At 40.7% G+C, this 15000-nt stretch overlaps 1 protein-coding gene across 1 annotated transcript in view; it reads left to right on the top strand.

Annotated features, from left to right (window-relative positions):
- The window catches only part of LOC119568762 (RNA-binding protein lark-like), a 10166-nt gene extending 680 nt beyond the window's left edge, over positions 1-9486 (top strand). Inside the window, 7 exon segments of the mRNA XM_037917213.1 lie at positions 3126-3346; positions 4081-4248; positions 4374-4496; positions 4498-4686; positions 4861-5042; positions 5476-5508; positions 5723-9486. Coding sequence (XP_037773141.1) covers positions 3140-3346; positions 4081-4248; positions 4374-4496; positions 4498-4686; positions 4861-5042; positions 5476-5508; positions 5723-5753 — 933 coding nt within the window. The 5' untranslated portion in view covers positions 3126-3139 and the 3' untranslated portion in view covers positions 5754-9486.
- The last annotated feature ends 5514 nt before the right edge of the window (positions 9487-15000 follow it).

Raw genomic sequence — 15000 nt, 5'->3', positions numbered from 1 at the left:
AAAAAGGGGACAAAAAAAAGAGAGAAAAAAAATATCGAAAACCATGGACCTATTTTATTTACTTATGTGCGAGACGCCGAAGGTCAAGGCCAGCGAGGCGTGACCTGACGTGACCTCAGGGGAGGCGTTTGGCCTTTGAAGGGTTCGGGGTCTTAATTGCTGTCTGGAGAGTAGTCTTTCAGGATTTATTGCTCTCGAAATGGATGAATTGGAATTAATGCAAGCGCAACATGAATCACGCACACAACTACATACACACTAACAACCACGTACACACACACGTACACCACAACCGTACACACACACACACGTACACACACACACACACACACACACACACACACACACACACACACACACACACACACACACACACACACACACACACACACAGGTACACACACGCAGGTACACACACGCAGGTACACACACGTACTTCACTGCACACTACATATACACCACAGTATACGCACACACGTACGAACCATATATCCACGTATACACACAGTATACGCACACACATAGGTACACGCACTCACTCACTCACTCACTCACTCTCACACTCTCACGCGCACACACACACCCCAGATGATGGGTAAAGGTTTATTAGCACATTAAATACCCAGGAGATGTATAGCTTTCAGGGAAACAGGCATTACTTTGTGTTGATTTCTAACGTGTGATGTGGAATTTTCTGTTTTGTGAATATCTGGACTCGGACAGCAGTTTTCCGTGTACTTTACACTTGAGCAAAGGCAGATAAATCTCTTCCACATAGATTCTGGCAGGATAGGGTTCAGGGCTGGTTCCTGTGGTGATTAAATTGCCGGGAAGATCTGTAAGCTTGGTGTCTCTAGGGTGTATGTAGTGGAGGCGTATTGTCCAGAAAGGTTACTGAGAGCAACGCAGCCTCCAGTGATGAATTACCCAAAACTGGGGTATTATGTGAACCCAAACTCCAAGATCCCCCCTCCCCCTACTCCTCCTCCTCCTCCTCTAACCCCCTTTTATTAGCACTTTTTGCCCACTTGCAGAAAACAGACATTTAAAACTCAGGCTGTGTGAGGGTGTTGTGGACTTGGTCTCTAAGCTGTTATATACGGCAGATATTTTCGTAATTTTGCGGTAGATATGAGGCTGCTGTAGGTGTACTAGTGTTGTTTATGGCTATTTCTTGTGCAGTGGCGGTGTCCATTACCCTCTGTGCATCACTCTCTGTAATGTTAACTCCAATAGTCAAGCTGAGGATGAAATTTGGAGACCAAGACATGGCTTGGTGGACATTAACATCTATAGATTAAATCTGCTTTTTGCAAATTATATTTTAACGTAGTATTTATTCACAGTGAAGCCATAATGTTTCTTCGAAGGCCAAAAACTGCAACCACATTATCTAGCAAGACTGAGCTTGGACTGGTTCTCAAACCTCCTTGGTGATATATTAAGTAAGGAACCAGTTCCAGATCTGTCTTGCCTGAAATATTTGGTGGAGGTTTGTTGCTAGAAGTGCAAAGTGCAGAAGGCAGTAACAATTACTGTTCGTATATTTTAAAGTTACTAACAGTAATTCCTAGCCTGAATATTGTAGACAAAATTTATACTGGCACTGAAGGATCCTGCACCCATCTTTTTTATCTTATTTATTAGATTTGATATACTAATAAAATTAGAAAAGGTACAGGAAGTGTTAAGTAGATATTGGTGTAATGAAACAAGTTTGCTTCTTGGTTTGAGGAAGAAGTTGAAAAGTAGTGCATTGAGGGAATTACATTATAGTAGCACTTGGATAGGTTTTATTCATGGAAGCCAGCATGAAAAAAATTGATTTGTGGACAAAATATGCATATACTTTATTTATATTTAGGATTAATCTCTATACTAAGCTAGCATGAATTGAAGATATTCTTGTAGAGGACAAGAAGTTGCAGTCTTCAGAACAAGAAATCTGCAACCGCGAACAGTAACACCACAAATGAAGAAAAAGATTGCAGAAAGTGCTGCTTATATCTGAAGTCCCCTCAGAGCTCCTGAGTTTCAGCTCTTATCATTGTGTGTATACTGAGGTGTTGGGGGAGGGGGGGGTCCTTCAATCCTTCCCTCAGTCCTTCTCTCACAGTGCCCAAGGGGCACACCCACTCACAGCACCAGATGCATGCACTGCCTACTGTAGTTCTGTTATGTTAATTTAGTTTACACACATTAACAGCTTCACAAGTGCTTTGTCACCAAGGAGTCAGTTATTACCAGACCACACCAATTTACCACATTACTAGAAGTTTCAGAATAAAATAATTGTTTGTAATACCATTAATGTTATTTACACTAATATTATTATTATTAACATTAACATTGGTTAAGATATACTATAAGACTGCACCGGCTAGGAGCAGCATCAGCAATCAGAAAGAGGTCCTGGGGCCAAGCCTCCAATTAGGAAAATATATTGATCAATAGGGGGTCTAGAGGTGAAGCCCTTGGGATAGGATGGTCTTTGGTCCACATTGCAATTGTTGTGGTAATTTGTGTGTTCATTTGATCTCTCTGAAGTTGGGGGGGGGGTGGCAAACAGCCTCGCAATTGGCTGCATACTAGGTATTGGAGCCAGCTATGTATATAAAATTGTAGAGCAAAAAAAGAAAAGAAAAAAAAAAAAAAAGCCATAAACAAGACCGGTACAGCTGCTACTGTCTTATATTTACCATGAAATAATGAAAATATCCACTGCATATCAGCACTCAGAGACAGTCCTCCACACCCTCACACAGCCACAGTTCTTAATGTTGCTTTTTCTATTAGTACGTTTCCTGTCATTCCTGCTGCTGCAGCTTGTCTATACTATCCACACTGAAGCTATGTCACAAATATTTTCTTTGACAATATTATTGTGGCAGTTGGTTTGATGTGCAATTAAAATGGGTTACAGGGTGCATTTATTGTAAGGGAGAAATTCTACAATATGTAGCGAATGCCATGGGCTACAGGCTAGACTTGGGATGCATTATAGGGTTAATATCAATATGTTAAATGCATTGAATTCTGTTTGGCTAAAATATAAACACTAATATGTATAAAGAACATAGTTGTGTTATGATTATTCATTCATATACCTTTCTTTTTCTTTGCAGAGAATAAGGTCAAAATGCCCGTTCGGGGGAACACATTTAAAATATTTGTAGGGAATTTAAGTGACCGAGCCACTGGGCAAGACATTAGGGAATTGTTTGAGCAACATGGCACAGTTGTAGAAGCAGATGTTGTGAAGAATTATGGCTTTGTACACATGGAAAAGGAGGAGGAAGGCCAGGCTGCAATTGAAGCACTAAATGGCCACTCCCTACATGGAAAGGTAAGGAATATGGGTTATGGTTAATTGGCTGTATTATTTTCAGTAACATAGATGGGATATAAATACATGAGGTTGATGGTTCTTTGATATTATTTAACAAAACCTTTTAATGAGTGATAGGGAGGGATTTGCCTGAAGTAAATTTTCAATTTATTTGGTTTGCACAATAGAGCTAAACTTCCTTACTGGTGTATGGGAGATCTAGGAAAATATTTATTCATATATTTTTGTGTATGACTGCATTTTGCTTCATTATTGGATAGTACTTTATTTTATATGAGCTTCTTTATGGATATCTCATTGATCATCACTAGCAGTGAGTAAAGGGTTTGGTTGATCTTTACAGTTTGGATGCACAAAGCTAGGACAAATTGAAGATGTTCTTGTAGAGGAGAAAATTGTGTAGTCGTTGGTACAAGGAATATTCTGCAGACAAGAATGGTAGCGCCACAAATAGAGAGAATGTGGAAATCTATGCTAACAGCTTAAGTCCACTCACTGTTATGAATTTGAATGAATGAATGAAGAGTTTAGATTAGCTGGAGTTGAGTGATGATTTTATGTAAGATTCTTAAATATGATAGTAGTTAATATATTTGTTGAGTGACATAACCCCATTTTTTGCTGGTAGTTGGGGAAAAATGGTAGAGCTAGGGTTTTTTATAGTGTTTATTATTATTGCAGTTAATTTTTCTTTTTTCTTTTCTTTTTTTTTCATAATCCTGTCTTTCCAGCCCATGGTTGTTGAAGCTTCCACTGGGGCGAGAAAAGGCGGCAACCAGAAAACCAAGATCTTTGTAGGCAATTTGCACAAGGACACAAAATTGGAAGAATTGAAGAGTCTATTTGAGGTGTATGGCTCTGTGGTCGAATCTGACATTCTCACTAACTATGCATTTATTGTAAGTATAGCATATAATGTTTTTTTTTTTTTTTTTTTATGTTAGTCCATTATATTGACCTTGGTGTATCTGTTGTCTGTAATCTATGTTTTTTGGAAAGTGAAGTAATCCTCATTTTCTTGAAGCACATGGATGATGAGGCTCAAGCCCAGAGAGCCATCCGTGAGTTGGACGGATACGAGTTGCATGGTCTGCGGCTGCGAGTTCAGGAATCCACCTCTCGAGTAAGACAGCAGGCCGGCATGGGTAAATCCAGACATGTGTTACCGGTGTGGTTCTGGAGGCCACTGGTCCAAGGAGTGCCCTCGCGACGGACGCATGGGAGGCTCTCGCTACCCCGACCGCGAGAGGGGCGGCAGAAACTACGGCAGCCGCTACGACCCCTATCCCCCACCACCCCCTCCAAGCTATGCCAGAGAACGCATGATGCGATACAGGGTAAGTTCCGTGGGTTTTAGATTGATAACCAGCTCTAGGTTCTTTTACAGATAACTCGTTACACAGTATTTAGAGTCTTATTATTAAAACGCTATTTTTTCCATGGCTTTCATCTAATTAGAATTAGCCGATTCTCCAGAATTTATCGTTGCTAAGGTATTTTTTCTTCCACAGGATGATTTTGACAGGTACGACCGCTATGACCGCTACTATGATGAGGGTATGTATGAACGCCGCTATGGGGATCATCCTCCCCCACCCCCTCCAATGCTTGACGACATCTATGAGCGGCGTCTTCCTCCCCTTCCTCCTCACCCTGACTACCTGCGCTATGGTCGTCGCTCTCCACCTCCTCGGTGAGTGTTGAATAATGGTGATTTTTCGGTGGGGAAAGTTGAAATGCAAAAGTTTGATTTACCGTCTTTCAAGATGATAATGATACTTGATTTTCGTGTGTGATTACTAAAATCGAACCTCTGGGAAGTTGAGGAACAATATCCCAAAATCGGGAGAAATTTACTTGTATAGTTTATTGATAACAGTGCTAAAAGGCTTTGATGAGGTATTTATTCTTCAGTAGGTATTGTTGTTTCCTGTTCTGAAAATTATAAAATGAAACCTGTGTGTTGATGGGTGATTGCGTTCTTTTGTTTCTTTGCTTTTGAATTTTCCGAAAGGGTAATAACGCTCCAGGGTTGAAGAAGAGTAGTGTGGATATTCACTTTCTTGTAGTTTTATTTAAGAAATCATTCTCAGTTATTAACTGAACCAAATGCATTTTTCTTCCAGTTACCCACCACCGCCACCACCTCCAATGCGTGGGTAAGTAGATACTAAGACTTTGGTGTTAGAAGAATTTCAGGCACAGTTCATGTAGTCTTAGTCAGATCTAACCTTCTTTTGACAATATCTGTACAGCAACCATAGGTACTTTAATAGATGAAGTGAAGGATTAGGAATCTTTGTGGTAATTTCATTATTGACATAGTAAGGGTACAGGTGAGAACTAACTCCCACCCCTTCCTTATTGCCGCAGTTACGGCCCACCGGACCGTCGGCCGTACTAAGCGCGCGCCGTACGCCGGGACCACCGCCACTGAGCCCTCGTTCATTGGTGCGGACGCGGTAGTGTGGCATCAGCGTGTATTTGTAACGTCTCGTGTAGCGTCCGTGTCGGCTCCGCCCGGATCCGTAGCGCCGCCGTGGCTACGTCGTGCCGCGCTGCTCTAGCAACAAGGGATGGGCATACGAAGCTCATTCATGATACCCCCCACGGGCATTAATTGCATATATCATTGTCAGTCCGATTATTAAATCTCTTACTTTAGGGATAGTAGTGATTTTGATTGTCATGTCGATTCTTTTTCCGTTAGTTTTAGGAAGTATTCCCTAAGTTGCCTGTTTTATATTTTGGTTTGTGATGTAGATCATGGACTCTTAACATTATATTGTCAATGTTGAAGCTATTACAAATAAAGAAAGATATCGTAATTATCACTCGTTTGTTTTACTGAGTATAGCACTCCTTCGAGATGTAAAACTTATGTCTCATATCTATAGTAAGAGCTTTCTTATTGATTGGACAATGATAGCACATATCTGTGTCCGAAGTAAGAGCAGTTGCCCGTTCGGTTGATGTCGGTAAGTTACTACTTGGACGGAAAGTACTCAAAGGACTGAAGCCGCCTCTTTTTTTTTCATTGCGGAACTGAAGTGCAGAGTTCTAGCCAGCCGTTTAAAAATCTGAACCTCTGAATTTCCTTCAGCCGGTATTTAGCTTAAAACTACAAGTGGAAATGCCAGTAATTGGTTGATTCTTTTTGATGTGTGCTTCATATTCTCCCGGGTTACACACACAGGATCCAGCTGGCCAGAGCACTGTAAGAAGATTAAGTAAATCACATAATGCTGTATCAGTATAAATAGTTAGCTCAAAGGCCGGGAGCATACCAGAAGCTTAAGGAAGAGGGTTCTTACTGAATATGAGACATTGTGCTTCGACATATACGTATTTGCCATACTGGAATGTTTCTGATATTGTGACATAAAATTCATGTGATCTAATTATTAGTCACTTGTAATGAGATAGCACCTTGTCAAATTATATGCCAGACTAAATCTTTTATTCAGAGAATTGAAAGAGAATAATGCTTTGTAGTTTAACTTTACCCACTGTGTCCCCAGGCGACTTCAGGTGTGACAGTTTTCGAGATTCAAGGCATATAAATCTTGCATCACACTTAGGTAAGGTTGGTAAGTTGGACTGCTAGTGGCATTAATGACCTCTTCTGAAAATGTATGTTTATGAAGAATAGATAGGAATATGAATGTATTTTATACAAGTGATGTGTTGGAGTTATTTTTTATTTTACATTTGAGTATTAATGATGTTTATCATTAAATTAATTGCTATAAGTTTGGGGTTAGGCATTTTCTTATTTGATCATAATTTGATTGATATTATCACTCAAAATACAAATTCAGAAAAATTACTAGTCAAAATTACTCATGGCAGTGGAATATGAATTCAAGTCAGGCACAGGTAGGAGTTGCTGAAGTGATGTTGCTGATTGGCTTGCTTTTTCAGAGGTCATACTCATCACCTCGATAAATGGCCTGTAAACACTAGCCAGTCATCAACATTATTTTGTATATCAATTTCTTTTCTGTCAGGAAGTCATACAAAAGAGTTCATAATATATATCTCTTTGGAGTTTTGAAGATAAACATAAGAATTTGCGATGGTAAATTTTTGAAAGCTGGCACATAACCATTGGAATGTATTGCTACTAGGATGTTAATCATTATCAATAAGATTTTAGAAATGTAGTTTGTTAAACTATAGCAGTTAGGCTACATACCCTCTAGTGGCATTGTTTACAGACGGCAATGCCTGTTTCTTCATTTTTGCAAAATTTTAGATTTTCTGAGACTAAATTGATATAGTTCAGTTTCATGGATTCAGTTTTAGCCACAGATCTTAATTTTACTTTTTTTTAACGAGTTTCTAAAGTCCATGCAGAAGAATCTAAAAAGTGGCAATTTTGCTGATCAAACTTGAAAACTTCAATGTGGTTATTTGCCAGTAATGCTATATAATCATATTCTTTGTGCTTCATATATTCAGCATTTCCAGATATAATAAATTCAGATGCATTTCTGCTTCCAATTACTTTTTGAAAAATAGTGGGACAGACCTAGGCATTTGCTTGTGTCAGGATTACTTACATAATCAGATTTATGATAGCATAAAAAATACTGCAGTGGTATAGGTGCCATTACATATAACAATCTTTTAATAAAATTGTGGTGGCTGGTATAGAAGTTTAGATGGGGAAAAAAAAGAGAACATTAAAATCATTTGTAAATTATTTTTGTTTTCCCCTCAGGCCATTTTTACCTTTCATATGTTTACTTTGCAATGCATTTGCATTTTTTTAAAACCTTTTCTGAAAGAGTTTGTATTGAGGGGAGGGGTAGGTCTAGTACTGCCAAAGGGGTAAGGAGCACAGTCAGTGGGTGTTTGAAGTATGGATATATTTCTAGGCAAGTTAAACTATTTGGCCATTTTCATAGTCTTCCTGGTTATAGTAATGGTGCATTTTGTGTAGCTTTTGCAGCTAGGAAATATTTGATTTACTAATAATTACTTGAAATCCCCCTCTTTTTTTTAAGAAATGGTGAATTATCCCTTTTCCTTGACAGATACTTTCAAATATAAAAGGGTGAAGGGACAGTTAGTAAATTACATTTAGATATGCAAAAATTGATAGCAGCCACTGCTTAAGTTACCGTTTCCATTGGCAGAGCAGTCTACTAAGTCACTAAGGAGTCAATTACTATTTCTAGTTATCACACCCATTTTCCCCTCTATATTAATAATAATAGATAAATATTTATTTATTTTTTTGATGTGACTAATAATTTCATGGATATAAGTGTTATTGTTAACAACATTGGAAGTTTTTTTTTTAATGAAAAATCAAGGAATGGGAAAGTCAAGTGATTTAAAATATTAATGTCAGTAATAGAGATAACAGGGTTAGTCTAACAATATTGAAATTTTTTTCTGTAAATTCAGGTGATGTCAGAGTTTTTAATTGACATCTTGGTGACAGAGCACTTGTATGTCAACAAAATTATAAACCAGAACTACAGTGTACCAGGCAGCAATAGATTAACAGAATAATTTGATATTTTAACCAATTAAACCCATCAGTAAAAATGTTTGATCAGCATTCAGGGATTTCAGGGTCACAGCAGATAATGAATGTGCGCTTTATTTTATTTATTTTTTTTGTCCGATTGTCAGGAATTACAGGTAGACATTCAACAGGAAAAACTGAAAAGCGCCAGAGGGTCTCCAAGTAAGTGTGTATGTGAATTAAGGTAAAGTTTTTTTTTTTCTTCTTATATATTAGATTAGTTGATTTTATTAGTGTAGCATTTAATAAAATAGTTTAGCATAGCATTTCAGAATAGATTAGAAGGAAAATATTTTAGTGTAGCATTTCAGTAGGAAAAAGTTTCTCCTAAAGTTTTCTATTTTATTTTATTTTTTTGACTAGATAGTAGTTATTTTTCAATGGAATTCAGGTGTTTTTAAAATTTAAGAGACCATAGCCAGTGATGTAAGAGGTTATAATAAGTGAGTTGTGGTAGGTATAAAAGCAGTAGATACACAGAAGTTTGATATGATACATCAGGGAACTTGTACTAAGGTGGTCTATGGTATTCCCTTTCTGATGTATTGACAAATGGTATTTGTTATACATTTCAAAAATAAAATCAATGAAGGTATTATTTTCTCTTTATCCTTACATATTTACCTGTTGTACAAGTTTAGCATTGTGTTTAGAAATAATTGTTTTCATAAAAAAGACGAACTTGGCTGAATATAAGTTAATACCTAACAATTCAGATAAATGTAAATCATTAAAGAAAAACCTGGTCATATGAAGAATCATTACTGAAGTTATAATTTTCTTAGATTCAATGACAAAGATGCTTAAATTAGCATAAACAATATAACTGACAGCCTACTGCCTTCAGGAAACATGTGATTTTGATTTAACAATTCTGTTCACCCCCACACCTACTGTTGCTGAGGTGGGTACTTGGGAGATGGAAAGGACCCAGTGCTGGGGATCTCCTCAGCCCTCGATTCATATTTTGCATAGTTTTTCCCCTTCCCCTCTTCAGTACCTTCCCCTCTCTTAACCCCTTGAACTATCCACTTCTTATGGTGAGAGCTGTATTAAAAGGGTGAAAGGCCAACTTTGTGTCAGTCATGAACAGCCTAGGGGATCCATGGGCACACATTCCCCTGTTTAGTTGTCTAGCCCTGACACCTCAAGGGGACCTTGAGGGTGGACGGTTTCTCTTCCCAGGCTTACCATGGCCAGTAATGAAGACTTTGTACCTTTGAGCCTTGCTCCTTATCAAATAGCCCCACTGATTTCAATTCTCCCGCTTCTCCAACCCCAGTCTCTCCCTTTAACCATGACTCTGAACGCTGCTACTGCTACCCCCTCCTCAATGCCTACAACCACATCAGTCCAGTCCAAATCATCCAAGTAAATACTCAATTGCTAGAAACCTTCCTCCTCTCCCAATATCCTCTACTTCATCTCCTCCACAACTTTCATCATCAACTACCCAATCCCCACTTTTTACTACCTTCCAGCCTTGTTGTCCACACCTCCGCAGTACGACCTCTTTCAACACCACTTCCTCTTCCATACGTCCCCCCCTTCCTACTACGCCCACCTCTACAAACATCTGTTAAGCCCCGCCAAATTGGATCGACTCTTCGTAATCCCCTTCTCCCCACACAGCCCAGACTCTGACAACACTCCTCCTCCAAACACAAATGGGGAAAATTTCCTTCCGCACCCGCCCTGACCATTCCCTCATCAGTTACATCCGAATTCCAAGCTAAAGCATTATCAACCCTGACTTACTTCACTGACAAACCCACTCCTGCCCAACTTCATCCCTTCAATACTTGCACCGGAACTGCCTCCATCTCTCCGACAAACTATCCTGTCTACGACAAGGATTGGCCAGATTGTGGAGAATTTCTCGCCTGCCTCGTGGGCTATGATGCAATATCATTATAATGCTGCACTATTTCCCCTACAGGTCCCCGTGTCCTCCACCAGTTGCCAAGATAACTTTCCGCAGACATGACCGCCCCTTTAATGTTTGCATTGGCGGAAAGCCCTCCCTGTCCGACTATATCAGCCTCCCTAATATCAGAATTGTTGGCGTCTAGGCCATCCTGCCTAACACTTCCTGTTCCACTGCCTTGTGCTCGCTCAACGTGATAAGAATCGATCAAAGTACTATGCACAATCACGCTTATGTACCAATTGTGGCAGCTTCCATAATGTATTTATTTTATAGGGGTTGCCCTACCTACAAGTTTGAGTCTGAAGTGGCAATTCTCAGGTTCAGACTTGGCCACACTTTACGGGAGAGCAGACAAGAAGAGTGTTGGCTTTTCTCACTTCCTACTCCAATAATATCCTTCGCTCTGCCTCTCCCCTTTCCTCCAGAGATGTTTCTACATTCCCCCCCCCAGTATCTCATCTTCATCCCACTTCTACCCCCACCCTCTCCCAGTAAAATTCTTTAGCCATTCTTAATCCAGACACCCTAATCTCCACCACTATTCCAGACACTCCAGTCACTACTCTCCCGGAACCTAACCCTCTTGCTTTTCGCCCAACTCATCGCACAAGACAAGCTAAACGTTCCACCCCATCTACCGCATCCTCACCTCCCTCCATCGACCTCTGCCTTCGCCCCTCAAACGTCTGTCCCCCTCTTAAAAAAAATCTTTTGTTTCCCAGACCTCTTCTCTCCCAACTAGCTCCACTGCAGAAACCCCTGAAAACATTCTAATCTTGACCCAAGAGAGCATCCCTACAGCTCCATGGCCCAATCAATCTGCTCCCATTCCCTCCCATCACCCCCCCCCCCCGATTCAGCTCATCACCCCGAGCCCCATTATCCGTTCCGATTCCCCTTTGTCACAACCCCCCCCTTTCCCTGGATTTTCTCCGATATTTTTCCAGAGATGCTTAACCGCTTGAATCCACCTCTTTTGCTAATCCCTACCTAACCCAACGGACATCCTTGCAAAACCCCACACTTCTTCCTTTGACAACTTTGATCTAATCTCCCTTGTTAATTCCTACCATCTTAAACTGCTATACTACTACTGACATGTAGGACATTTAATCATCAACCAACACCCCCCCCCCTCTTTACCCTTGTCACCATTACACCTTCCTATTGTGTTAAATGACTTTTGATGTCTAGCACATTTATCTTGTAACTTAACCAAACCCTTGTAAGTACAAATACATAACTCAAAATTTAGTGGACAAACTATTTGACCAAACGATGGAAAATTTTCTGCAAAGAATGAAATGAAATGAGTAAATAAAGAATACAAGTAGAACACGAAAAATAGTCTTAAGAGAAAGGGGTAAAATGCCAAAGTTACAGCAAAGATCATGGAGGAAATGAAATCGGGAGTGATCGTACTGTACAGTGAAAACAAGACCCTGTCCGGTCAGTCTACAAAACTACCTTCCATATAAAAACTACTGCATAGGCTGTTTTAATTCCTTCGTGTTCCACCATGAATTAATGCATAGTGTCAATTGTAACACTGACGTGTAATATCGAACAAAAATCTTATTAAACACACATACACAAGGAATTTTAAAATCGTTATTAGGTTATACTTCAGCGTGACAAGGGATGGTGCATACTACTCGTGGCTCTCAATTTCCCGTCTGCCTTGTGTTACTTTTGGATTTGCTGGCCTCGTTATGGGTTTGGGGAAGATGTAATATCAGAAGCAATTAGACAATAAATTGGTACTGATAGAAGCTAGGCACTATGCAAAGATAATGGTGCTAATCAGGGTTTCGTTCAAGACCTGGAATTACTGCCACCTTTAGCGAGAGGACGGAAAGTTTGAAAAGGATCCCAGGACAACTTCAAAAGACCTCTCGAAGGGTAAACATTTAAGGTCATTAGCGGCGTATTCAAAATAGAGTGACAGGGTGGGGTTTGAGGGTGAAGCCCCACGTACAGCATTATGATTGTGTTGTGGCGAAAAGGGTTAAAATGAATGAACGATCACGAGAAATTGTAATAGATGCCAAAGATTGTAGAGCGCTTTAAGATAGTATGGTAGTGAAAAGGGTAGAGAGGGGATAGCAAATGAAGTACGGCAAGGACTTGTAAAAGGGGAAGGGGTTAAGGGTATAGGGTATAGGTAGATTAGATCAAATGGAGAGCGAGTTTGTCTGAGGAAGGTAGAGTAACACTGTATGGAGAAAAATGCAAAAGAGCCATTATGAAACGGGTAATACGGGTAGTAATGGTAGTAGAAGTAGGAGAGTCATCCAGAGCATGAGATAGGGGAAAAAGAGGTGAAGTACCAGGAAGAATGTCAGGAGGGGAAGGATCAGGAGAAGGTCGGCATAAGGAGTCACGTGAGCATCCAGGTTGGAGTGGTAAGGATAATGGGGAAAGAGGAAAGAATGGTGGTGTACGTGGAGGAGGGCTGTTGGACATCTTGAACAGGAGGAAATTAAAGTTTATTGGTCATTTGATGAGAAGTAAAAGTATTGAGAAAGACTGTCGATGGTGCAAGTGGAAAGAAAAGCGTAAGATCGAGTTTAGTGGCGAAGGATGGTGGAGAGGTCCACGGCTGCTCAAACATGAGCATACCGTTATTGATGAAGGGGAATGGATGGATGGATAGATATCGGGAAATACTTAGAGCAAACAGGAATAGAGGACCTGAAGGATGGATGAGGGAATGGAGCGTTCTCTGAGGTTATGATTAGGAAGTTTTGAAGGTCAAGTGTTTTTGGAGGGAAGTTGGATGGGGTGGTCTGAGAAATAAGGTTTTCGTGTGAGGAGTAGAGGGGATAACTGTCCGAGGAGCAGAGGAAGAGCTGGGTATAGGAGATGGAACGGTTAGATAGTCTACTGCGACAAGTAGAGTGAGGAGGGGAAGGGGTAGGCATCGGGAAAGTGGTTGAGCTTTTGAGTGTCTGGAGAGGAGAGGGAGTAGAGGTAGGATGGTTCGGGGTAGAGGGAAGAGACTGGAGGAGATGCTGAGCCATCTTGAGAAGATGGAGGGGAGCGGAGCGAAGGTCAGTTTTGGAATAGGTGGAAAAAATCCTCGTCTGCGTACTTCTAGTAGAGCGAGGCCTAGTTTGAGTCTGATTCGAGCTTGTAGAAAGGACGGCACCTATGAAATACATATGGGGGACACCCACAATTGGCACACGTACGTGACTGAGCACAGCAGTTTGAACGGTAATGATTCAAGTTGGGCACAGAGGGCAGCGGGCTGTGTAGCGACATTGTTTGGCTGGGTGGAATACCAACACTTCTGACATTAACGAAGACGAGGTCGATATGGTTGGATAGTACAGGACACCAATATAAATTTCATGGAGGAGCTCATGTCTAAGGAAGCAAATCTCGGCAATATTAGTGTAGGACTTACGCTGGCCTCTGGGAAGAATAATGTAGCACTATACTGCCACTGCATCAAAGTCAACGAGGAAAACCAGTCTTGTACACAGGACAATCAGTCGGAAAGACGGAAACAGTTCCGGTACAAGTATTAAGGGAGGAGTGAGGTTGGGCAGGAATAGGTTCGCCAGTGAGGTCAGTCAAGGTAAATGGTGCACGAGCTTGGGACTCGGATGCAACTTACCAAGGTCTATTCAAGTCCTTGTATAGCCCTTGACTGCCTAGGCGTGGACGATTGGAAAGATTGCGATAAGGAACTTTACCTACTTGTTTTTGGAGACATTGTTGGAAGAGAAGGGTATGTCAGTAAGGGGCTGCAGGGGAATCACAAGAATCGATCCTACTTGCGTAGACCTACTCAAAAGGTTTGTAGAGGTGGAAGCAGGAAGAAGACGAGGGCGGGAGGAAGGTGATATGGAGAGGGGTAGTACTGTGGGGAGGATGATAGAGTAATAATAAAGGGGGAAGTATACAATGAGGAAGACTGCAGTAGAAGATGGGGTGGAGGATGTTGGGAGAGAGGAAGGGGTGTATTGTGAAGGTTGAGTATTGATCCGGGTGGATGATTCGTATGGAAAGGGTCGACAGCAAACACTGAGGAAAGGGTATTAGTATCAGTGGTCGGAGCCGTGGTCAAAGCAGAGGCAGGGGTCGGGATACCAGAGAAATCAAATTTAGATAGGCTAGTCGACAGATGTGCAATCCTTAATGCCTCTAACAAGGGTTAAAAATAAATGG

Source organism: Penaeus monodon, chromosome 4, assembly GCF_015228065.2.
Source record: "Penaeus monodon isolate SGIC_2016 chromosome 4, NSTDA_Pmon_1, whole genome shotgun sequence".
In the NCBI taxonomy this organism is placed as follows: domain Eukaryota; kingdom Metazoa; phylum Arthropoda; class Malacostraca; order Decapoda; family Penaeidae; genus Penaeus; species Penaeus monodon.
The sequence above is the reverse complement of the archived record's forward strand: the minus strand, read 5'-3'. Positions and strand labels throughout refer to the sequence as shown.